The sequence below is a fragment of the Temnothorax americanus genome, unplaced genomic scaffold (assembly GCF_048541705.1).
Source record: "Temnothorax americanus isolate GAGA-0224 unplaced genomic scaffold, ASM4854170v1 Scaffold26, whole genome shotgun sequence".
Classification (NCBI taxonomy): domain Eukaryota; kingdom Metazoa; phylum Arthropoda; class Insecta; order Hymenoptera; family Formicidae; genus Temnothorax; species Temnothorax americanus.
In genome coordinates, this window is record NW_027509401.1 from 669,146 (window position 1) to 696,554 (window position 27,409).

Consider the following 27,409-nt stretch of genomic DNA (forward strand, 5'->3'; position numbering starts at 1 on the left):
CCACCGCCGTCAAAGAAGGGAAGTGGGGACGATACAACACAGCGCGGCCGCGTGTGCAAACTGCTTTTGCAGAGCTTCGCTCGGCATACGGCGAAACGTTTCGCCTTGTGCTGCTGCTGCTGCTGCTGTTGCTGTTACTGCTGGCTGCCAACTACCAACTGTCGACTGCTTCTCTTAGTCTGCCTGGCGATCTTTCGCGCGTTTAGTTTTGACTGCAGACGACGCTGCGCGTCGCGCCGCGAAGCAAACTCGTGGAGGATCGACAATCATGTCGTGAATCTAACGAGCACTCCACCAAAAATCGTGGATAGCTAAGAAAGACCGCGATCTATCAACGCTGAGGATGCTGAGGTAAATCGCGAGAACGCCATCCATGTGTATTCTTGGAAATATTACGAACGTGGCTGCAAAAAAAAGAGTCGAGCGAGGAAGGCGCGCAAAGGATTAAACTATGTGTTGTCAAAACACGAGGATCCTTCAAACGCGCTGCTTGTGCAATGTGCATTTTGTTTTGTAAAACGCGCGTACACCACGTGTCGCGATACGTCGCGACTAGTGGGTTCAAAAGTGTCGTGCTTCGACCGACGAATCAAACAAGGATATAAATATTCGCAAAAAGCTATAAGGCGCACGGGGACAAATAATAATACGCAAACAATACCACCATTACGTTTAACGCGAAACTTTCAACCAGCCACAGGTGTTTGAATCGATCCATTTTCGCGTCTCATGGACATCACACGACGTAGTTGTCATAATCTAAGAACCGCGTACAGGTATTTTACAAGATTCAATAAGATTTGGCATATAAATAGAAAATAGTTGAATCGCCCGAAAAAACTCGTTCGTATTTGCATGTATAAAAAGGTCTTAAAATAACAAAAGAGATTTGCGAGATGACAAATAGATGACATCATAAAGTTCCGTGACGTTTTAATCATGATGTTTGAATAAACAAGAAAGAAAACACATACCGATCAACAGACAAAAATATTCAATATAAGTATTCGAACAACGTAACATAATGATATTATGTTACGTTAAAAATATAACGTTTACACTAACAATAATAACTTTTGTAGTCTATAGTAGAGCATGTACACATGCGTGAAATCACGGTGACAATGTGAAACAAAATTCAGTTTTTTATTGAAACACAGAAATTATCTCCAACTTGATGATAATAAAAGATAATTCCCATTCTAAGACATTCATATATATATATATATATATATATATATATATATATATATATCTGTTTTGATGAAAGCATGTGTGCGATGCAGAAAGCAAAATCTATGACATGACGTTCGTTCCACACGTTCGTTCAGAGAAAACAGTGAACTGATATTGACACGTAATTCACGATCTTCCGCTATAGTTTACGTAGTGAAAACGAAGATCCAACGTGGATAAGACGCGGCACAGGCAGATGAAATGTGAAACACGAAGTCGGCACGTTGCAGACCTGACGGGAACGAAGGCGGAAGTTAAGAAAGCTGAGGTGAGATCCACCGCAGGGATAGCGGCACGTCGGGAGAGCACCTGGCGCGGGCCGCCTGAGATGACGGCCTTGCGGCAGGATATCACGGTATCCCCATATAGAACCTTCCTCTTGATGTCACTAATCGGATTATTGCTCCAAATCCATTCAACGACGGGTAAGTGTTTCTCCTGACAGTATTTATATTGACTCTATAGCTTCGCCTCGTAGCGACGCAATGAGAAAAAGCTTTACGTCCAACATTACATTTTGTTGTAAATCTTGTAAGAAATAATGATGTGATATGTCCGTAACATACGTAACATATCATACGGATGTACGTGGTACAACATTGTTACTTGATATATGATGTATGATGATAATATTTCGCGATCTTTACGTGCTTACTGTTCTTTGGCAATAAAGCTTCATCCATTACATTCTCTCCGTAATCGAATACACAAGTTTCTCTCTCTCTCTCTCTCTCTCTCTCTCTCCTCCCCCTCCCCTTTCTCTCGTGTAGCGTTGCGTTAGTAAAAAGAATAAAAATATCTAAACAACAACGATATTAATGATGCAGAATTTCCTCTAATAAAAGTTTATCGTCTAAATTACGTCAAAATTTTTACTTCGGGAAACTCGCTTTATTATTAATTGAAAACAAACGTTACATACGTTAATTAAAAACTGGCTAAAACAATATTATTTCACGCGGTCACCGTGACGTGAAAAAGCTCCTCTCGAAACACATAAAGATAAACTACGTGTGTCGTTAGATACAGCATAATTCTCCTTTGTGATCTGAGAGTTGGCCTTTATATCACGAGCACGTTGCAATATTGTAATATCTTGGTGTACACGTTGTACGTTGTACGTTCACAAAGCTATACGTTCCAACATCGTACGTTGCTGTTGCGGGCATCGCGGCTTAGCTGTTACATGTTCATCAGTTTAGTGCTTTGCGATGTAGCGAACACGTCATGACGCGAACAAAACGAAACGCGCGTGTGTCCGAGTATTTGCATATTAACCTTATGTACGGCACGTTCACATTAGTCCACGGCTGCACTTTTAGCACAATCTTTTTTATTAACACCTGCGTTACGTATTATCTATCCAGCTGGCAAAGCAAAGTCATCGTTTGTCATTTTTATTTTGTTTTTAATAATCAGAGAAAACGTAGATGCTGGATAAAAGACATACCAACGATATTCGATTTTCTACAATATATAATATTTCTACAATATAACTTTTGCCCGTCCTCCTCGATCTTTTGCTTTTCAACACGTTGAATCTAAAATCATTGTAAAGCGCACATCACGGCATCCTAACAAAATATACTGCATGTGTTTGCTTCTTTACGTTGACGTGACGTCGCGTCGGCAACAATATCGACAACAAAAATCTCGGCGACCGACCACCACGTACATGCAATGTCACGCAACGTAGTCCTATTGACATTGCTGCGTATTCGTAGAACGGCATAAAACGCGTGACCGCCTTTGAACAGATGCAGATAAAGTGCAACGTACGTCAGCGTTACGTCAACGTTTGTACGGCGGCAACGTTTACACCGCAAGCACAGACAACTGGAACGCGAACTTGGCGAAACTTTAAACGTTGATTAACATCCAAAGCGGTACGTTTAGAAACACGTTTATAGATCATAGCGTAAGGGATGAAGATAAGCAGATCTGAGCAGTCTTCTTATCAAACGTCCAAGGTACATATGACGTGAGATTCTAGTTCAACATACCATAACGTACCGTTCACTTTTTATTCTTATCATAACTAACGTTATTCCTTGCGATTTAATCTCAGCACAACGGTACGTCATACAGCATACAATCAAGTCGCATGAAGCACGTTTACAAATACGTCAAAAAAGCTCATCGAGAATACGTAAGGTTAGCAGCGTGCGTAAAGACTCGGATAAAACTACAGACGATACAGCGCTATCTGTTTTAGCGCTCTCTTGCCGAATCTTTGACTCTTGGAGGCCGCGCATTCTGCAGAGGAAGAGAAGAGGCTTTGCCGAGTCTGCGATGGATGCGGAGAAGCATAAGTAAAAGGGACACGCTGAAACATAAAGAGAGAGAGAGAGAGAGAGGAAAAGATGCATGCATACAATACATACATCCATGCACGCACGCACGCACGCACGCACGCATGGACGCACGCGCGCGCATGAAAGAGAAAAGAAAGAAGAAATAAAGGGGGAAGGGAAGGTATATATGAAGCAGGGAGACAGAGAGAAAGAAGAAAAGATAAAGTGAGAGAAAAGGGGAAGGGGGAAGAAAGCCTGGTGTAATGGAGGAACCAGTTTGCGGGTCAGTGCTCCGCATCAACGAGAGGCGCTTCAGCCTCTAGACGCACGGACGATGCCACCGCGACCGAGTGAAAGAAGGACGGGAACGGGAGACTCTGTGGGTCCCGTGAAGGACGTGAAAGAGGAAGAAAGGGCCCGCGCACGTGATAGATAGAGAACGCATATTTTGAGAAACTACTGCGATTTCGAAATCACGCTGTGCTGTGTGCTCGCAGCTTTTAATAAGAAAACCTTTTATATATTCATTTGTTAAAAAAAAACCAATACACTATAACACGTTTAATCAAGCCATTCACGCCCACTCTGTCACAATCTCCAAATATTTAGATGTTACACTACGCACGTGAAAGCTCCTTTACTATAATATTACATACCACGATGTCTTAATTTTGAAAAGAGGAGATAACGTAAATAAAAATGAATATCATGTAAAAAAGAGAAAAAAAGAGAAAAACACGCGTTTTCAAAAAAATATGCCAGTTTTCAGTACGCATAAAACTGGTTCTATTAGCTGGGCGTGTATAGATGCATCGGATTAGCACCTCGGATCCGTATCCGTTGGCATGGGTAGACCACGGTAAAAACAGTTCGACGAGCATGACCGAAGGCGCAGCAGTCTTGGGAGATGGCGAGCCCGCGATAAAACACTTAAGTTATACGTACATGTATGCATGCGTGCGATGCGTGCGTACGTGCGATGCGTGCGTGCGCGCGCGCGCGCGCGCGCGCGGGCGCGTGCGGCTGGCTTCATATTCCATACGAAGAAAGTTAATATTTGAAAATCTCCAAGATATTGTCACGCGCGAGGATACCAATATACTACGTCGCTTCATTCGATGCAGCGTCCAAGCATCCTCAAACAAGGCAAATCAAACGTACGTACGCAAGTTTCACGATTCAACGCTACGCGACGACGATAAAGCATGAAATATAGTTGGATAATGAAATAAAATGCGTTTACAATCGAAAGATTTATTTTATACGTTACGACTTGAAGATGATGTTAACGTTTATTGACAAGCAAGTAAACGTAGAGAGAAAATGACGGAACGCTTTTCGCTAATCCTATAGTTATATCACGTTTTCACGACCGTCATCATGTCAATGTGTCAAACGTTTATCCGGAAAAAATTCTACCCGCATTCCTAACTTTAAGCAACAATCTAAGCCAGGAAGCGCACAGCTTATATACTCTAGTGGATTCGTAGACTACAGACGTAGCGCGTCAGACGTATACTCTCGTTTTTATTCATCGTGTTTTCGCTGGCAACTTTGAAGCAACGTTTAAGCATTTTCATCAAACGGATTATCTATTGTATATCGATGCCTAAAAAATAATGTCACAGGTGACATACTTTTTTCTGATGGACTTTTCGAGATTGCTAGAGAACTCGCGAGGATCGGAAGTAGTGGAAGAAAAGAAAAAGAAGAACAAAAGGGAGAATCTTGTGGTTTTGGTCAACCGGTCGAGTTGCCGTGTACGTGGGGACAATCTCTGAGCCTTGATGACTAACCGCGTGCCCGTCTTGTCCAGGCAAGAACTCGTCTCCCCTACGGCACGTCGCGAATACCTGCCCAGCGCTTGCTTCAGCAAGCACCGATCTTTTTACCACCTGCTACCGCACAATCTCGCGACATCCCGTGTTGTTTTGTCGATACATACCGGAACAGCCCAAGATTAAAGTTTGTGTGCGAGGTTCATAACAAACGGAAAGGATTATATATCTTCATATACGTGCGGTATGTCTAGAAAGTAATGAAACTGATGTTTTTTCTCAACAACTGGTAACACTGTAAAAACGAGACTGCAGTAGATCGAGAGCTATACCGTAATACTCTACCTTCAGTGAAACGTTCACGTTTTGATAACATTAACTGTCCATTAACACATGTGATTTTACACGCATTTACATATATGTATAACTGTATGTTTGGGTGACGCGACACGAAAATGTAAAACGCAAGAAAATCGAGCAGCGTTATGCGAAGTTTGACACAGCAACGTCTGTGTCAACGTTCAAGATTCAACGCGACAGAAACATTTAAAAAGTTGAAACAGACTTACAGAGATATCAAGTTCTATCCCGGACACAAGCTTTTAGGTGACACAAGGGATTTTTAGATGGCCGTGAAACTGTGAAAGATGAACTCCGTTCTGGACCATCAGTGACATAAACAATCTGGTGATTCAAATTTAATTTACGTTACGTTGCGCACCAATCATTCTCACTGTCAAATGTCGATCAGATCTGATGAGAGTTCTCGCTTTTGTCACATTTTCCTCAGTTCGTGCAGTGCTTGGTCGTCCACACCGTGCGTCATCTTCACAGTTTCACGACCATTTAAAAATGCCTTGTGCCACCTAAAAACTTGTGCCTGGGATAGAACTTGATCTCTGTATAGTCTGTTTCAACTTCTTAAATGTTTTTGTCGCGTTGAATCCTGAAGTTTGACACAGACGTTGCCGTGACAAACTTCGCATAACGCTGCTCGATTTTCTTGAGTTCCATTTCCGTGGCGCGTCAGCCAAACATAACACGTATACAAAATGCGTGTAGAATCACATGTGTTAATGTTATCAACGTGAACGTTTAACTGAAGGTAGAATATGACGGTAGCTCTCGGACTACTGCAGTCTCGTTTTTACAGTGTTACCAGTTGTTGAGAAAAAACGTCAGTCTCATTACTTTCTAGACATACGATGTACGTGATAAACAGCGTTAAAATAATTTTCGATCATTTTATGGTATTAAACACGTTCTCGACGTGGCACAATAGATTTTAGACGTTTCGGTTGTGTACGTTCAAAACTCGTAGCCATATTAAGCCGTTTATTAAGATTAAACGAAACTCACAAAAGCGGTCTCTGGTTTCCATAGTAAGAAAACACGACGATACACGTAATAAAACAGTACAATAATAAAACAATACACGTAATATAATTAATACGAATCCTTACATGTGACGTTTCAAGTACTTGGATTATATGAGAGATGCGTGTACATGCGCTGGCACAAAAGCTGACACGGTGAGCACACACCGCGAGAACGCATGGGCACTTTACGCGGCAAGTTGCCGTTCGCATGCCAACATGCCTATGGAGTCTATCTGCTAGAGCCCGTATCAGACTATGGATTAGGATTAAACGTGGCGTGAACGTTGACCACGCAGAGCAAAGTTCACTAAACCTGAGATTAGTTTTCTTTCGTCCACTTGATTAACGTTCACGCTAATCTCAATTTAAATCCGTATAGTGTGATAGAAGCCATGAAGACCGTTTAAAAGTCCATCGCAATATAGGTACCTGTATTTACGTACCATAAGACAAAACAACTACGTATACTATTGTACATTTTCATACTTTCCAACTAAAGACGTTTATAGCTTATCACGCAATGACAATATAGCCTATCAAGAAACCAAGTAATAAAAAACAGTGTTCCTACGTCTTGTCATTATCCGTTGTTTCACGGGACTCCGTAGTACGCGCCACGAGTACGTATGTTAAACGTTGAAATATAAAATGTAAAAAAGTTACGTTGCTATATAAACTTTTTCATTTTTGCAAAACATGTATATACACACGTACTCTACACAAGAAAAGAATTTGTCGTACCTATCGTGAATCAAAATCACGTACGTAAGCAAAGAAATGTCGCACGTTTACGTTTACGTATCGTTATGTAAATAAAATACGTTGTAGTAAAATACTGGAAAAACTTGTTTTTGGTTGATGCCATCTGCTTTAAGTGACCCTAAAGGGGCCATTTTACGATCAGATAGACATATATGTGTTATAAACCACAATACAAAGTTATACTGTGACCTTAACAAAAATTTTCTTTCAAATATTTTAAATAACAAACATTTTGAGACTTGAGAAATAAAAAATTAGAAAACTCGGTGAGAAAAAAATAGGATTTGAAGAATGAGTAGAAGAGAGGAAGAAGAGCGTAACTGGGCCAATCGGTGGCTACGTCGCAGTCTAGACACGCCGAACCGTGATGCCCGTCGACTCCGCACCATGCTTCTCTCTTCTCTCTCTCTCTCTCTCTTTCTCTCTCTCTCCTCTCCCATCCTCCCCACCCTAACCTCCTCGTCCCTCTCCCTCCTCCTTCCTTCCTCTTCCCTCTTTTTCATCCTTCTGTCTTTATCTCTCATCTTTCTCTCTTCTTTCTTCCCTTTTCCTTTCCTTTCCTTATTTCTTTTCCTCCCACCTTCTTCTTTCTCTTTTTTTTTCAATGTCTCACCTACGCGCGAATATCGAATCCAAAAATTAATGTCAGACTTTCCTTTTCGCCCCATAACAAGATAGTGGTAATATTAGTTCCACCGTCTCTTCCGTCTCTAACGACGACGCATGGCATGCTTCGTCAATTAGCACGTCGTTATTAAATACGTACAACGTGGCAAATAGAGCGGTTTCGAATATCGTTCAATATATTTTCAAAGCATCAAACTAACAAAAGCAATAAGAAAAGAAAATTTTTGCGACATACAAAACATGAGAACACTTATAACATTTGTAACACATTTATACTATGTAATAAATACAACGTAACGAACTATACACTATATAGCAAAATCATCGACGGAAAAAATGAGAGAGAGAGAGAGAGAGAGAGAGAGAGAGAGAAAATATTATACAAATACAAGTAAAAGTAAAAATAAACATGTTACTAATAAAGAAGGTAAAGGCGATAATACGCAAACAATAAGAATGATAATAAAAACAAATATTGCCTGACTTTTATGCAAAAGACTGCATATATATATATTATAATAATCATACGGCGTACGACGTTAAATCGTTGGCCTTACACACGCGACCGATTGCAAAACTTTAAATATATCACGTGTTATCACGCGTGAATCATCAGGCGCACGTGGCACATGTTTAACTATAATAGTTTAGTAACGTAAATGTGGAAATGAGCCAAGTTTCGAACGTGCGTTCGTACGATTTTCAAACAACGATATCACGTTATGTGCGTCAACTATGAATATATCGCAATAATGAATATATCATAAACGTAACTATGAATGATACATTATATTCGTGTATCTAATCTTGCAAATAAGCGTACCAGCTCTGCACTTTATTTTCATAAATATTTATTTTTTTATTAATACGTAATAAAAAAGATTCGTTGCTCTTGTTCAGAGCAGTGAGTTGACGCTCCTTGGTATACAAACTTTTAGACGCGCGCGTGCTCGTGAACTAGTATATGTAAACCACGAGCGCAACTATTTTTGGACAGAATAGTCATACGAGGATTGTAAATAAAGTAGTGGCAACAATGTCGTAAGACATATTATATCGTTGATATAACTCTAACTCTTACTATTGATCTATAGAGAATATTAGAGAAGCTACGTGCATTCCGTATACATTCACACAAGGCAACACCGCTGATTCTCGTGAGTGACTTCGTGTGAGGAACGCGTCAACTAGAACTGTGTCTGTACGTGCAACGCCCTAAAGTATATTCACAAGATTAGAATAACGATTCTAGCGCGAGATCCAGGTTGCAAAAGATAAAACTACAAATGACTCCTAGGGCCTATCCAAACAAACTTGCATACGTGCGTAACTATATATGCATACAGAAACGTTCTATATACACACAGAAACGTCGACACGCGCATTTCTATCTTAAGGACGCGTGTAAAATGCGCGTGGATACGTTTCCTTATGTACACATTATAGTTCGTCACGTATGCAAGTCTGGATTAAGCTCTTAGCATGGTCTTCGAGAATCCTGTGAGACGCCACAACGCTGTCTTATCGTATCAGACTGTTGCAAGATAAGTCACGGCCTACTTTAGGAAACTCGTAGGAAAAGAAATCGATGAAAGAGCAGTTATTTTGACCAAACGTCCGTCCACACCAACATCCACCACATACCACGTCACATCATACCGTGTTATATCGCCGTCTCGCTACGAGTATTACAGTTGACGCAAATGCACCTAAACGTGGCATTCCCGAAAACTGGAACGTAAACAAACGAGACGAGATCATTCAATGTGAGAAGGAAATATGACTATTAATACCGCGAAATGAGCCCGTTGTCGGTTGCTTCATCATTATTCTAAGCCTAAGCAAACATCATAAACGATTTCAGCCAAGTTTTTACTTAACGTAGCAACTCGGAACGTGTTCGTTTGTATAACTACGCGAATATTTTTCTATTTCTGTAATATTCTGTATATATAAATCTATATTTATAATCTATAATATATTATTATATAAAATCTATTTATAATAATATGTTTGTTCTTTTCGTTGACTTAAAAGAACGTTGAATCTTGCATTTATTTTATGAAGATCAATCTGTGTTAGGTGGTATATGTTGGTCGTCTATCAATAACGGCCGTTGTAAAGAACTTCTATCGCAAGGTGTTACGAAAGAAACGTGTTGCGCATCTAACGCAGCAGCAGCGACTGCCTATTCCGACGAAGACTTGGACAGTGGAAGTCTCTTCTTCTGGAGAGTTCTTGGTGGTGGTGTGCAGTGTCGTCCTTGTCGAGGTACGTAACAAACTGTTACGTACTACTACTCATCGTGATAATCGTACAATAATTAAACGCGGCTTTACGTTTCATTTACTATTTTATTCAAATATTACTGCGTGCGTGCAGCATGTGTGCGTGTGTATGCGCGCACGCGCGCGTCTGTGTGTAACGTGCCGGCGTTCAGTTTCGTACTAAAAAAAAAAAAGAAAGAAAGAAAGCTAAACGTCCTTATTGATTCTATTCGTTCTATATTTGACTAGTAACAACCGCGTTATCTCGAACATTTATTATGGTATGTAAACCCAAAATATATATAGTTACGAATCGTTTTCCGTCGACAGAGAGTTGCGCGGAAGTGAAGTGCGAGGAAGGAAAAAAGTGCGTGGTACGTAGAGGAAGACCGAGGTGCGTGTGCAGTCCAGAGTGTAAAGCACCGCGTGGCGGTGGGCCGGTCTGCGGAACGGACGGCAAGAGTTATAAAAGCCTGTGTAGACTCGAAAAGCGAGCTTGCAAGAAAGGCAGTCACGAACTCGCGGTTGCCTACAACGGCCACTGTCAAAGTGAGTATGTATAGATAAGTTGATCGCCTCCGTCGTGCCTTGCAAAAAATGTTTTGCTTTACGTTGCGAAAAATCACCAAACCATTTTATCCTCATTACATCGTGAAATTTTTTGTTTGCGTTGTATTACAGCCGTCGTCCTTTCGCCGAAATGACGATTGTGTTAATTAGGACGTAAACGCACGGAAACTGATAAGGAAGGAAACGATCGGGGTGGGACTGGTCTCTTAATACGGCTATATTTATCGACACAGTAATTATTTCGTATTCAACCCTCGTGCGTTAATAATCGCACATGCGAGAAAAAATATTTTTATCTCGTAAAACGTTGAAACACTAATAAATCATGGCGAAACGTGTTCGCACGCGATAACGACTCACGTGCATCCTGCGATCACGGCAAAACGCGGAAACGTGCACTTAATATATCGATAATATTACGTCATTCCTTCAAAAAATGTATTAAATGTCGTTATAAATCTCACAACTTTATACAGCTTCTCATTTTATCGTGTGTCACAACGCGTTTACATTTACAACGTGAATATACTAGATTGTAGGGATAACTAGTTTAATCTCTTACATGGCTTTTTTAAGAGTAGACCGTTAAGAACTAGACATCACAGACGAACGCTTCGCGCGCGCTAGTTAACTTTAATATTATACTGTTACTAATATTATACTATTAACCCCTTATTATAATACACACATACACATAACTGTCAAAATATACGATGACACAGTCGCTCACGAAATAAGCGCAGCAAGAGAACCACGCGGCGGCATCGTGGAAAAGCGACAATAATAAACTTTGATAGATTCAAGTATCGCGAATTTTTTTTTTTTTTTTTAATAGAAAAATAGACAATGTAATAATGTTATAACGCTATAACTGCGCACACGTCGTAATCACACATGCCAATGAAACTTGGAATGAGCTTAAGCGTCTGAAAGATGCAAACTATATAAAACTAAGAGAATAACGTATAATATTTTAAATCTAACATCTTTAAGGATCTTTTTAAAGTGGCTCGAGCCACGTAACTAAACGAACGGGACATAACTAAATGAACGGAACTACGCACGTATTGTAGAAACCAAACAGCTGGTGACTAAAAATAAAAGTAAAGAAAGGCAATGCGTCTAGCACGGAGGCGGTTTACGACTGTGCGTAATAACGTGCAAAGTGTCGAGCAGGTTCGTGCGCACGGGTCCGGTGCGGCCAAGGTCGGAGCTGTCTGCTGGACCAGAACCTAAGCCCTCATTGCGTGAGGTGCGCCCGCAGGTGCCCCCAAGCACTCCCGCACCAGGTCGTCGGCGCACGTCCCGTCTGCGGAGCCGACGGAAACACCTACAAGAGTGCCTGCCACCTGCGACTCGCCGCCTGCCGCGCGGGTCGCGCCATTCCCGTCGCTTATAAGGGTCATTGCAAACGTAAGTCTCTCGATCTAGAGGACACGCTAGCGAGCTGATGCAGATAGCGATCAGTATCATAGAGCGAGATGAGAGACTCTCTGCGTGCCCTCTCTCTATCGCTCGTCTCCTCTCTCTCTCTCTGCCTATCGCTCTCTTCTCCCCCCCTTCCCTCCCTCCCTCCCCTCCCTCCCTCTCTCTTTCTCTCTCTCTCGCGCGCGCGCGCATACATCAAAGTTCATCATCTTTTCTCGAACGTATTTATGAAAATTTTTTAATATCTTAGAGAATAACTTTCAAAAAAAGTCTATTGCCACGTTGCGATCTAAACCGTTTTAAGAATAAAATAATCAAATATACGCAAAGGCAAGTCATTTTTTTTACGTGCTTCGCATTAAGAAATGAATAGTCCAGCTACGATATTCTTAATATTTTACAGTGTACTGATAGAAAAAAAAGCATATATATGAAAAAAAGAAAAGTTTGTTTTATTGAGCAACAAACGAATAGTCACGCGGCTGCTGTTTCACATCGGAAAGGGCTTTCGTCGTCCATTGTTATTTTGTACGACGCCGACGAAACTTCGCGACAAGTATTATAAAATAGCCAAAACACGTCTTTACATGGAAAATCTTATGGGAGTAATAAACGTAAACAGCAAGTTTTTAAGTTATCTGATTCAATATAATCTAAAACTATTGTCTTTTCTGCATTTTTAAAAAATGTGTACTGTTACAAACGTCAACAAAAGTTTAAAAATATCACGTTTTTTTATAAATCGATGTCTAGTTCACATACTTTATTGCCCGTAATATATTCCTCCTTTCACTATGGTATCCTGTAATTATTTAACTAGGAGAACTGTGCCTAATATTGCATCCCCGTTTTGAAAACCAAACGTTTGACTGAAAACTCCTATAAGAATATGACTAAACCGCATCACGTTATTCCAGGATTATCGTAATATGACCTCCATGAATGTGTTCAAACGTTACTTTAAGGCTGATAGCAGAGAAACGTAGGCTTTTACGTCTATCGTAGTCTTAGATGTAAAGCAAGGCAGAGAAAACCGTATACGTAACTACGTAAAGTCATGAAAAGCTCGCGTGTTGATACGTGACGATACGAACGTAGTTACGTATACGGTTTTCTCAGTCTTGCTTTACGTCTATGACTACGATAGACGTAAGAGCCTACATTTCGTTCTCTACCATCAGCCTGACTATCTTTTCTGAAGGAAAACAAAAAAAAGCCGTTGCCGACATAAAAAAGTGTTCCTAATATCTCTCGCACCCTCACATATTTTTATTATATAAAAATATACGTATGACACACAATATATGCTGGAAATAGAAACAACTCAAAATAGGACACGCATAAGATTGGTAAAGATATCCTCTTTTAACGATTAAGAAAGCCTATGGGGTTTCACAGACTATTATGATGGGATGATGTGGTGTGTATCCCGCCTGGTCGCGTTACTGTCGGAAAAAAAATCTTTTTACTCCGTGGACAAGAGGCTGAGGGAGCGTCAGAGGTATTCTAGAGGCAGACCAGTTAGGAAAAATGCACGGTCGAATGAACCGTCCTAGAGGATAAACGTAGGAATACCACAAGGAAGAAACATAACCGCGTAGAGCATCACACGAGTGGTTATCAGGTTAGCAACGAATATTTCTCTATTTTGGAATGAAAGTAGGCACAATATTATAACATGTTTTTACGATAGAACGTCGTTCTTGATATCTTTTTTTGCTGTTTTAATAACAGAAGACACATCTTGCAAAATTTCGAAACCTCGTTGGAACTATGAACTGTCACGCTACATTTTGTCTGCGTTCGTTTATTCCCATTGGGAGCTCGTGGGAAAATAAAATATATAATATACGTAACGTGTATTGTAGCGTTGATTTCCCTACGAGCTCCTACGGTGAATAAACAAACGCAGGCTTTGTAAGTTCTGACTGAAATAAAACAAAAGATCGTCCAAAGAAGCGTTATTCAACAGTTTTCACTGCTCCGTGACAGAATGCAACACGTAACAGTCTCAATATCGTAGGGTGCGGAATTTGGAACAAGGACGATCGTAGGCACAGTATTAGGCACCCCTATTATTATGTTATAATATTATAATATTAACTTGTATGAAATCTACTTATATATTTTTCGGATTCAGCGTACAGAAAACACGTTTAAATCATTATTTAAACGTTTCGCGACTCTACGAATATTATCTTAAACGTAACGATTACTTCGCAAAATCCATAAGTGCGGTGATGAAGAAAAGACATAACTACAAGGTATGACTTCTGTTGTCGTGCTTTTCACAAGTGTCTGATATTATAAGAGGAAGAGAAAAGAGGCGTAACAGTAAAAAACATCATTAGGAATACCACAAGGCAATCCCAAGATCGTTCCAGAAAGTTCATCGACCGAAACGCGAGTTGCTGAGTCGCGTAAGAGAAAAAATTATTTAAAAAATGGAAGAAGATAAAAAAACGAGAGACAAAGAGCATCGTTTTCTGTACATTACTGTCGAGAAACTGCCATAAACAATCAACTTCGAACACGACACGACCGCTGCGTATCAGTCAACGTGATAGATTTTTTTACAGGAACTCATCGGGGATCCTTCGAGGAATATCACGCGATCCACACAACCACCTGGCATCTTGATTATTTCAGATAGCATTCACACACACGCACACACAGAGCCACGCGCATGCACGTACTCTAAGAAGATTTATCATTTTCTCTGACAATATTAACCACTTTGAAATGTTGTCACATATATACATACATAACATATATAAACAAACAGAAAAATACAGATTTAAAGACCGGTTGATAAACTAACTAATCATATACTAGTTAAATCATATAAATGTCTTTGTTTTTCCTTCAACGTAGACAAAGATAGACATATGCGTTAACTCGTAGTTCGTTTACCAAGCGTGGAACAACCGGCCCTGACACATAGTTATAAAAAAGTCTCCCTTTCACGACTTTCTATAACGTACTCTGACAATACCTATAAAATAATCGATTATAGTCTTGATATTAATCATAAAGAAACAAGACTGTACTTCGTATCAAGCAACATGTCAAAAATTAAAACTAAAAGAAAAAGATATGGTTATTATATTTATCGATAATCTTAATACAATATCTACGAAACACACATATACATATTCGTCGTAAAGGTAAAGCATGTAGACGGTTCAAAACGTATAACGTGTTATACACGTCGCGCAGGGTGTAGGCGCCGTACGCTTGTTTGGGATTGTCGTCACCGTTAAATGACTAAACTGCAGGAAACACGTCTGTCTGTTCGATACACGCAAAGACCATTTTTCTTAGTAGGCTACTTTAAGCACGGCGACTCTACATATTTTTTGATTACATTTATTGTTAGACTCATGGAAACGCTGATGGACGCAGATATGCAAGCGCATATAACATGACACGTATTGCACTTGTTAACGTTATACGTACGTTGGATTCTCCGAGTGTGGACGCTTCGCAAAAAACAATATTATAATCATTTAATCAAAACATCGTCACATTCTAATAATCACAGTAATCTCTACTTGTATTTTTTAGCCGTCTCTTTTGTTTTTGATCTTTAATTTTTTATTATTACATAAGCATACCATGAGCAAAAAAGTATAGAGAATATAAATCTAGAATGTGTGACAATATGAAGAAAAGTAATATCGTTATCACAACCGCAAATGCAACCAGCGCATGTTGATATGCTTGCAACGTGCAAATGGATGTGTCCTTGTAACGTCCTTGCCCTGCGGGTCATTCACCGTATACATTCACGCACTTTTGCGTGCACACGCGCACACATACTCACTGATATACTTACACGTATGTATCTTCATCATATACGTGTGCACGCACTGAACGCATGTAACGTAGCGTGGCTACGCAACCTACATATATATATATATATATGTGTGTGTGTGTGTGTGTGTATATATATATATATATATATATATATATATATATATATATATATATGTATATATATATATTAAAACCCGAGACACGCGGTCTTTTACGTTTTCAACACTTATCCTCGTGCTCTCCCACTCTTTGTGTGTGTGTGTGTGTGTGTGTCCCTGACTAAACTAAAAATAACTTTCAGCTAAACTGCTAAAAGAATTCGGCATGCATCGATCAGCCGTCCCATCAGAGAACGAAAATTCGAATCGATCCGTGCCACATAAGAAATATGACCGTGAACGTAGATCACGTTAATATTGTGCAAACTAGAATCGCAAAAACTAGAAATTTTATAGTGAAAATCCTGTATAAAAGTGGTGCACGTGTAAGGTGCACACAAGTATTATATCACCTAGTGTTATATGAAAATAACTGTATAGGATATTCTTAGGGAGTGTTGACGGGGAACTCTGTTTCTTTTTATATGAGATCTTGCGAAACGATTATATGAGAAGCAATATGCCTACATTACTATATTCTGTCTTTCTTGAACCCCAAATATAACAGAAAATTAAGAAAAAAATGTCACGTTTCCGCGGTTGAAACGAACGTAATAAAGTTATATTTCAATTTTAAATTTTTATAGTTGTCTTCTTGATGTAGCGAATATTGCCATAAACACTTGACAATATGCTTTCGATACGCGCATAATAATTCTTTGTGTGTTTATGTATTTGTATGGCACGTTCTTCGCAAAATAATTACAAAATTATCATAAAATAACATGAAATCATTTAACGTAATAAATACGTCCGTTCCTCTTTTTCAATGAGATTGCTATCATGTGTTACTTACTTACGTTCATCTTTTAATAAACTCGAGCGTTCTTTTGTCTCCAAGAATAACGTAAAATCAGATTTGTAAAAAAAATATCTAATGTTATAAATGTCGATTCTATATATCGGAGAACGGCGATCGAAGTTACTTACAATAGTCCATTTGTTTAATCACTTAAGTTCTTTGTCGTGTGTGTGTGTGTGTGTGTGTGTGTGTGTGTGTGTTTACGCGCGCGCGCGCGCTCGTATGTCACGTATATATAAATTAAATTTTTCATTCGGTTTTTTCATAAGTTTTCATATCGTAAAAGTTGAAAAAATGAAAGTTTTCTCCGTACACCATTTATTACATTTGTTTTTCGAATGCTCTACTTTTCGTTAACGATTTTTGGGAAACGTGTTTCAGTCATTTAGTATTAATAAAATTAAAGGAAAATATCTATAAACACACACAACGACGATTGGCCAACGCTCTTGTTTTCCAACGGCAAAATCATCCGTAAAATATTCTCTCTTCCTCCCCTTCCCCCTCCCCCCCCTCTCTCTCTCTCTATCTATCTATCTATCTATCTATCTATCTATTTATCTATCTATCTATTTATCTATCTATCTATTTATCTATCTATCTATTTATCTATCTATCTATCTATCTCTTCTACAACAAAACTCATCTCCATTTTGAGGAAACTAATGAGACGCACGACGTTAAGGTTATCGAGGTCTGTCTGGACCTCAAAAATAAGAGAGAGAGAGAGAGAGAATGAACGTCGACGATCCAAGAACCAGAGAAGAATCATGTTGTTGGAACGATGCAGAAATAACGAAAACAAAAAGTGGCAAATGCGAACCGAAGAGAGCAGAAGAACGAAGAAGGGAAAGAAGAAGGAACAGAAAAGAAAGAGGAAACAAGATAGAAAGCATAAAAAAAAGAAAAGGGGAAGAATAAGGCGGAGCAGGACGAGTAAAGTTTGTACAAGAAACCGCAGCAGCCCTTCGCAAGCCTGGACATGGTCCTCAGTAACAGTATTCAGTAACGCCATACACACTGGCACGGTATAGCTTGGCGAGGCCACGGGCGCCTGGCCAGTGCCAAGCTCGTCTTTTTTTTATTAGACTCTGGCACAAGATTCTACTGTCTTCCTTTCTCTGTCTCTCTTTTTGTCTTCTTCTCTTTCTCCATACCCTTTCTCTGCGCGCTCTCTCTCTCTCTCTCTCTCTCTCTCTCTCTCTCTCTTCTCATTGGCCGATGGACCAACATCGCTTCGCCTTGCTCCACCGTTTCCCTCCTCCTTCTCACAACCATATCAACATCCACGTGTCCGCGTCTCAACATCGACATTCACCGCTGCATGCCTCCAGCCGAATACCCTCGCGAATACCATCGCGAATCAGCTCTCTCGCCAGCGCACCATGGTGACACCCATCGCTTACCTTTTAGCACATCTCGCTCCCACTCATTATCTTTTTCACATCGCGCCACTTGACGTTCTACATCTATTCCTATCGCGATGTCGTAGTCATGATGCTCGATACTGTAAACAATCCACGAAAGACACCTTTACCCGTCCGCAAACCATATGCACGTCGTGACTGTATTAACATATCGTCGTGACAATAAAACGCGTGCGTATACGCGACTCGTGCAACAACCGTCAATGTGTCGCGCTACTTTTGCAAAGTACCCTACGTGGTTGGTTATATGTCGTCGCTGGTCCTAGTGTATTAAACAAAAAAACGTTCTCGTATTTCGGTTATATTTTCGCGTATTTCTTTTTCCTAAACAAACTGTAACATCCATAATGAAAAATTACGATTCGCGGCATTCTCACGCTGTAACATTTGTTTCAAGCTCTCTCAGAATTAATATCATAACTCATCGCTTTACATATTATCCACATGGTCGTTAGACGATTCTGCAAATATCGCGAACCAAATCAATCTGGCAAAAATTTACTGTCAAAAACGTACTCTTGTTGTCGTTAAGCACACGTCAAGCACAACTTGACGAGGAGAAGAGAGCTTGTCTTCATGCGGTATATGCATTATTACGTTTCTCGCGCGAATACTTATACTCCAAGTATTCCTTTTGCAAGTGAATACGTCTGACGTCAATAAAAAGGCCTTCGTGTATTACAGTTGCTGTTATTGTCGCATCATTCCTATCCTAGTTGATAGCTTCGGTCTACCACACTTGAAAACTTAAGCTCTCTATAGCACGCTCTCTTCACGCCCCCAAAAACGTTCTCGTGCGAATAGGAAAAAGCAGAAAGGTAAGCTAAAGACCGCGCTGTGCAGAGAAGGCACGACATACACAACACGCGCGTAATATAAGTAAATATAAAGCAGACGGTTTAGCGACGAGGTGTCGCGATGCAAATACTTAATCGTCTTTCTCCGATTCGAGGATCCGAGGCGCGAAAGTGCACGCGTCTGTAAATATGCATACGGCAGTATGCGCACGGAACGTATATGAGCTTTTCTCGAGCCTCGTCGTCTTCTCTCGCCACCTTCTACCTTTTCTTTCGTTCCCTCCATGCCCATCCGTTTCATCCTTCCCTGATATCTTGTACTCTCCAAGATCTCCAAGAGCTCGATTTACACTGTTGTTTACTCTTGCCACCGAAGGCGTTAAGTAATTTGCTTATTTTTTCGACTCGCCAATGGAGGATTCGTACGTACGTACAAACATACATACATGCATACACGCATACATATATTGACACCATTTCTCATTCGTCGATACTTGACGCGCGCGCAGTTTTTACGTGCCACGCTGACTGCGAGTGTGATGCGGTGGGATGAGAATTATCCGGTTGTCGCATGGCAAATTATGCCATGCCGACGAAGACGGAAATGGATAATGGAGAAGGACAAAATTTTTTATTGAGGAGAGTAAATATCGTTCGCGTGAGAGAGATACTGCCGTTAGAAACGTATGTCTGTTTAAATAAGAAACTATACAAGAATACAGTTTGGCATGGAATGTGTCAACATTACGAGCGCACGTACAAAAGCAATTACAGAGAGAGAGAGAGAGAGAGAGAGAGATTTTCAATTGTATTAATCTGTTTCACACATAACTCATACGCACAGTACGTCCAGCGTTTGTAATCTCATCGCAAACGTCTCCAATCAGATGACAGTTGATAGGTAGTGTATAATAAACAGATAAATTATCACGATGTACGTAAATCGGGTTGGCCAAAAAATCTTTTCGTTTCTTTCTTCTAAAGAAAAACCTCAAAAAGTTCTTTAGAAAAGCTTTAAAAGTGTAAAATCAAAACTTTACTAAAACCTTCGTGAAAGTAGATTTTCCTCGACTACCTTTTAATTTAACTCCTGCCATCTTTTAACAGTCTTATCGTTCCGTCCTGCGTGAGTACACGATCATATTATGTTCAACAAAAGTCATTTGAAGAAAGAGGAGAGGAGCTTTATGTTTTACTCTATATAAAATTAAGCTATTCATTATTGATCCAAACTGCTCTTTGCTGTATACAAATATCTCTATCTAACATATGTCTTTGATTCAGCATACGTTGGAGTAAGGAAAGAGTGGATTGCGCGATTTTCAAGGCACTACCATTTCATATAGCACGCACGATGCGCGTAACCTGATAACGACTCGTTTAAATTGTCATGGTTGAATGAACGTTGACCATGTTGTGTCAATGTCACAACGGTGTTAGGTTGAATGATCAACAACCCTCTCGTATATATATATACATAGCATTACATAATATTTGCGTTACTTTTCTTCTCTTATTAGAGTCTACGCTTCTTGATCTTGACAGTCAAAGTAATGTGAATATTTCCAAGTTGTTATCAACTGTACGTGAAGTAACTGAAAGTGCTAATTTAAATAGTTCGTCTCCAAAATTTCTAACTGACAGAGATAAAGGATGGATGTAACTCAACGATTGATCTAGTCTGCTCTTTCATATTTCTGTGTGACACAATACCGAAATACATACATCCAAGAGGAGAAAGTTAGCCAAGCATCATTTTCGCTCAATTATTATTATTATTATTATTATTATTATTAACTCTTTTGACTATTACAAGATGTTATAAGTGAGCGAAAATATCAAAGACTGAGCGTGCGTTTAAGTAGTGTTGCATCTTGCATCGGTAATTTAACAAATAAAATATGCATAACAATATAATCACGTTGATTGACGTTAGCGGTAAATAGTAGGGAGCTAGCACGCGTTCACCGCGAATTGTTTGCTGCGATCCAAGTGCCGCATTTATCCTATTTTGTGATATAGAATCAATAATTATAAAACATACACGTGGTAACTTTTAAGGTGCTTATATATGCTGACAACGTTTGCTCCGTAAACGTTTGCAGTTATTTTCGTCGTTTGATTTTGACAGAAATCGCAGACTGTACTAAGATACGCTGTCGAGAAGGCCAAACTTGTTTATCCGAAATGAAGTCTGGACGACCACGTTGCGTGACCTGTACCTATCGTTGTCCCCGGAAACGGGAGCGCGCCCGGACTAGGGCGCATCGTGATAGAGATCGAGATCGAGATCGAGATCAGGACCGGGATCGGGATCGAGATCCTTCAACGACTATGTTATGTGCGACAAACAACATCACCTACCCCAGCTGGTGTCACATTATCAAGGACGCCTGTATTACTGGCTTCGTTCTTGAAACACGGCACGCGGGTCCCTGTAACGCTTACGACACGGCCCCTCTTTATATCGGTGAGTTATTAGATATTAACAAAACTTGGCGTCATATGTCATGCACATAAAGAAACTGCGGAGATTTTCCAAATCACCAACCTAATATATACACTTAAATTTGTAAACTGTCAAAGAAAAAAAATAATTAAGAAAAAAGAGCGTTAGAGATTTTATTGAATTGTTGAAAAAAACGCGATATACATGCGTCAGTCTAGCCATTTATATCTTTCTCTGCGAGGTGAGTGAGTCACTCGCGTCATAAACGCAGAGTTGTAATCCGCTCTAGTTACTTACAATCATCTAGTATGGAATGCGTGTTGCTCACACGCGAGTCGTATATATATATATATTCGATATGCGCCTATACGTATATCGTGCCTGCTAAACGCCGTCGATCGTGAAAACATAGAGAGAGAAAGGGGAATATAAATAAGTGAATTTTTCTAGAATTCAACAGCTTGACCATATATCTCGAATATCGATTTAACGCGATGATCCGCGGTTTTCAACGATTTTATTTTATACGTTAAAGTTATATTATACGTATATAAATATTGTGTGTTCAACATACTGGTCTATTGAACGTCTTATCTCTCAGCGATCTTTAAGTATCACGTAATAATCTATATACTGAAGATTACGAGACTTTCTTACCTTTTTAAAATGTTTAATCATCGATATCGAAAATGTGATAAACGTGATAAATAACGACGTTCATTGCAATCTATTACCCGCGTCTAAACACGCTAATAAACAACTGTATATTAAACTTCCCCGTCCTTCTTCGTGGCCTCTTTTAGATTACGTACACGCAGAAACCTGTTGCACGTTGTATAGAAATAAAGAAGAAGTACGTCTGCTACGCTTTTCGAATTAGTACCGCTGTGCCACGTGCGCGTTTCATGCGAATATGTCACTTTATGAGGTAATTATATTTATACACGTTGCTCTTACTACGTGTCACACTGTATACCTACATTAATTTTATAATACTTTACAGAGTAAAAGCACTTTGCCTCCTGCAATTCCGTAATACGTCTCGTATTACGAAGCGATATTTTTTACAGATACGTTAGTGTCGTTGAATGAAACAGCCGAAACTACAATAGTATAAATCGACTGTTCCCAGGAGAACAGAAATGTCAAAATAATGTCACGTTGACCAAAAAATGACGAACGTAACATCATTTTTTGGTCACGATGACGTCAACGTGATATCATTCTGACATTTCGGGCATGCCCGCGGGGTAATCGCTTCTGAAACGATAGAAAACACGTCAAGTTCTCCAAGTCTGAATAAGATTGTATACATACGTCATTAATGACTTCATTTAATATAATTTTCTCTCCTTATGCAGTTTCACACGTTCTGTTCCTGTGCTCACGCGATAAACAATAATCTTGACAAAAGTGCAAACACGTCTGATCACGATCGATGGTACATACGTGTAAAATCGCAGAGTATACTCATACTCATTCTCGTGTCACTTGATAAAAATATACACATATAATATGTACATACATATACGTGGCCTGAATGTGTATATTAACCTTACGGATATTAAAACAGCAAGAAGATGCGAATTTTCAAAGTTACCACGTTTAATTCAACATTCGCCAATATTTTGTTTATTATATTTCTTACAGAGGAGGACGACGCTTCGAGCAACTACGGGGTTGATCTGGCAGATAAAGATACAAAAGTGAGTCATGATTACGCCAAATCTCCTTATGGCCTCCATTCTATACCATTCTCGTAGCTGTAATGTTTTCATAGTTTGAAAAGCGATCGTCAACGAAAAGCAACGGATGACAGTAACGCGTCTATTTTAGTTTAGAAATCTAATAGGTGCTCATGTTCACAACGACCTGATGGAGGACGAATGAAGCGTGAATTTAGAGAATCATTATTTCTTATTTGCGACAAATAGACGAGGCTCAACTCACAGAACTGAGAACGATTTAGCAAAATCATATTCTAGTTGCTTTACGTAAAAGCAAAATGGCAAAAGAAAGGTTATATCAAAATACTTGGAGACACTCGGTATTCTCCAAAAATGAACAACCACTTGGGAAGCAGTTAGAAAACGGTTTATGTAACATAAACAATGTATTTATTTAACGTAAAAAATGTATTTATTTTAACTTTTAAGCTTTTATGAAATCTATATTATATAACTTAACCCACGATGCCTAAAGATCTCACACAATATTCCACACAAATTAAATAATCAGTCTTCTAAAAAGTGTACAATATCACTTCGCAACATATCGCGACGTATATCGGCACGTGATTATTTCATCTTCCATTACGTGACATATTGGATTCTCTCGAGCTAACTATATCGTATATGTATAGTTTGAGAATATGACGTGTAAGTGTATACGCGTGTGTAGGTGTGGACACGTGCGTGTCCAAAATTTTCACCAAGAAGATAAATGCGCATGATACAACGTTCAACAAGACGTTTAATAGCGTGCTTTTTACGTAGTTACATTACAAATTAATGGTTTTTAGAAAATTTACATTCGACATTGTGAGTTAATAGAATAAATAGAACTTTTCTAATTTTTCACGTACTGATTTTACTATTATACATTTTTAATTAGAGGCTTTACTATTCATTTAGCAAGATATTTAACAATAGAGTATTAAAAATTTCAAATAATAATATTAATACCGATCAAATTTTCGTTATAAAAAAAGTAGATGTTAAAATAAACAAATCAGCACGTTAATCCTAATGACTCTCTAATATATATTCCACGAAATACATATACTCTTTTGTGTGTGTGCGTGTGCGTGTGCGTGTGCGTGTGCGTGTGCGTGTGCGTGTGCGTGTGTGTGTGTGTGTGTGTGTGTGTGTGTGTGTGTGTGTGTGTGTACATACATAAAATATATATTGTATATTATATTATATTACATTATATTATACATGTTAGAAATCCTCTAATCTAATATATGCCAATGATAAATGTCGCGATACATTAACAAAATAAAAAAGTAACGTGTCTTTCCTTAATAGATATTTTGATGAAATAAGAATAAAAAATAGTCGGGAGAATATGACTTCGAGCATTATTATTACAAGTAGAAGAATAGCAGCTACATACGCGAATAATAAAATAATTAAGGACTCTTGATAATAATAAGAACATAAAAAAAAAATTGGCAATAAGAGAGTCGATGCGTCATTTTATAATACGTAATATTATGAACAACAAATGATATTAGATGAACAAAAACTTTTATTTTCCACACTATGGACATGTAACTTTCACATATAACCCTGTCTCTTTATCGTCCCTTCTCCCTCTCTCCCACCCTTCCTCCCCCCCTCCTCTCTCTCAGCGGACGTAAACGAAGCGCATCGTTAAAGTTATTCTAAAAGATGCACGTTTATAATATTCTTTGACATCCAAACCACGTAAATGGTCAATATATTACGTAAAACTTTCCATCTCAAGAGAGCTATAGCTGATGTTATGTTCAACTGAATACTACGTGCGTTACAGTATCACAACATTCGGGGAAATGTACGTCATAACTTCATAAGACTGTAAGATTAGCACAAAACGCGAAAATGTCTCCCAAAAGTAGGATATTAGATAGACAAGCAACTTAATTGATATATAAGTCAGTATTTCGTACTTACGTGTGCACGACGAAAGATGCGTGACACAGCGAACGTGTATGGACGATCGAAGATGGTTATGTCATATATAATGAATCCTTATCACGTTACCACAAAAAAGAATTTTATAATGCCGTACTACGTTTACGTGTTATACGCAATACGTAGTGTCCTTTCTATTTATTCGAAATAACAACACGTCGACAGTGTTCTCAGATGCGGCATCAGATACATCTTGAAAATCTGATCACGCGTGGATTCAAATTGCAAATAAATATATATTATATATATATATATATATATATATATATATATATATTTTTTATATTACGTTCCTATCTCTAGTTTAACCCTGCAACCGTACACTCTTTTTCGGCACCCACTAACGCGTCATGAAAACGTTTGCACGTCCGAGGCACTTTATCAAAAATTCTGAAAAAATTCATATAGGTATTCCTTGAGATCTTACGTATAAGTTTGATTTTATAATATTATTATTGTTTACGTTTGCACGTATTACGTTACGCGTTGAACCTTTGAAAAATATTACACAGTTAAAATGCCGAGGACGCACGCGACCCGCATGTGCAGTTGGAGCTAGGGTTAATAACGCATACTTTTGCTATGTTAGCTTAGCGTTAGCACTTATCGATGCAACAGACATTAAACGTTACATTTTTCACCTTACAGACAGGTTTTTTTCGACGTGGGCATCATCGATCGTCCAAATGCTTCCATCCTAGCCTTTACGTATAAATGGTATTTATGTATAATAATACGCGTACTTAATTTATTTTAATTTTACGAACAACGCTGGTTTTATAATCTATCTCAAGCGCGTATTTTGCTCAAACCTATAATGTAAACATAAATCTGTTGGGAATGAAAATCAATGTAATCTTACTTGCTAGAACAATAAAAAATAAAAAATGGAAACGTATACAATACGTAACTAAACGTTCAAACGTGACGACGTAAAATGTTAAAAAATGTCAGTCGTGTAACATAGAACGTATTCGCGTATCACGTGACACGCATTTCGAGTTTCTAGTGCTGTTACGTACACGTTGTGTCTTCATTCCCACGACTGATAATAGGTCATAACTTGGGAAGCGATAGACGTTCGCGGACGTACCTGAGCAAATATCGAAATATTTAAAGTCAGATCAAGTCGAAATCGGTCCGTACGCGACCACCGTATTAATATAGATAAATAATGAGAAGCCAAAAACATGTGCTCTACGTTAAGGTAATACGATCGCGATTTTGCCTATGACTAGGGAACATATTATCAAATTGTAAACATGAACGAATCTCTCTCATACGTCACAACATATAACTTTACACGTAAGAACGTACATAAAGCGCGCATAAAGTAAACAAACTCCGAGATTCCGCGTGCGCATCTACAAAAGATGTAACAACGTTACGAGAAATGTCACACAAGCAGGATAATCTATTATTTTTAATGTCTAAGTTTCAAAATGCTTTATCTAGGCCATAACAAATTACGTAACTTATAAAAATAATAGATGAATAAATATAATATAAATATATACAGAGAGAGAGAGAGAGAGAGAGAGAGAGAGAGAGAGAGAGAGAGAGAGAGAGAGAGAGAGAGAGAGACTGTCATTAGAAAGTTTAGTTCAACGTCGGAAATATGTTTCTCATATAAAAGAAAAATGAGAAATATTCCATTTCATAATTATAATCTGGAAAAAAATTCCTCCTCACACAGAACTATAAAACTCTAATTATTTTTGAACGTTGTCCAAACATTATTGAAATAACAATAAAACATTGTGTGTGCGAGGCTGTTCTTTTTCCTTTCTTTTTCTTTCACAAATATTTTCCTCCTTTTGACGTGAGAAATATGCTCTTAAAGTTAAGCCTACAACGTCATTGATCACGTTGAAATCTGTTTCTTTTGTCTTTTTTAAACCGTAAACGTCTTTAAAATAAAACACATCCCGTAAGA

At 38.8% G+C, this 27,409-nt stretch overlaps 1 protein-coding gene across 7 annotated transcripts; it reads left to right on the forward strand.

Moving 5' to 3' along the window:
* Positions 1-27,247, forward strand: LOC143899138 (follistatin-A). 7 transcript variants are annotated; one of them, XM_077409143.1, is made up of 8 exons: positions 1-351; positions 1,382-1,661; positions 10,159-10,347; positions 10,674-10,892; positions 12,090-12,326; positions 21,476-21,814; positions 22,597-22,721; positions 23,444-27,247. In XM_077409143.1, the coding sequence occupies exons 2-7, from the start codon at positions 1,433-1,435 to the stop codon at positions 22,671-22,673; spliced, it is 1,290 nt and encodes a 429-aa protein (XP_077265269.1). In that variant the 5' UTR covers positions 1-351; positions 1,382-1,432; the 3' UTR covers positions 22,674-22,721; positions 23,444-27,247. The 7 variants fall into 7 exon arrangements, with proteins under 7 accessions (XP_077265269.1, XP_077265270.1, XP_077265273.1 ...); XM_077409144.1 differs by lacking the exon at positions 23,444-27,247 and adding an exon at positions 22,797-23,417; XM_077409140.1 differs by lacking the exon at positions 22,597-22,721 and having other exon boundaries at positions 5-351.
* The last annotated feature ends 162 nt before the right edge of the window (positions 27,248-27,409 follow it).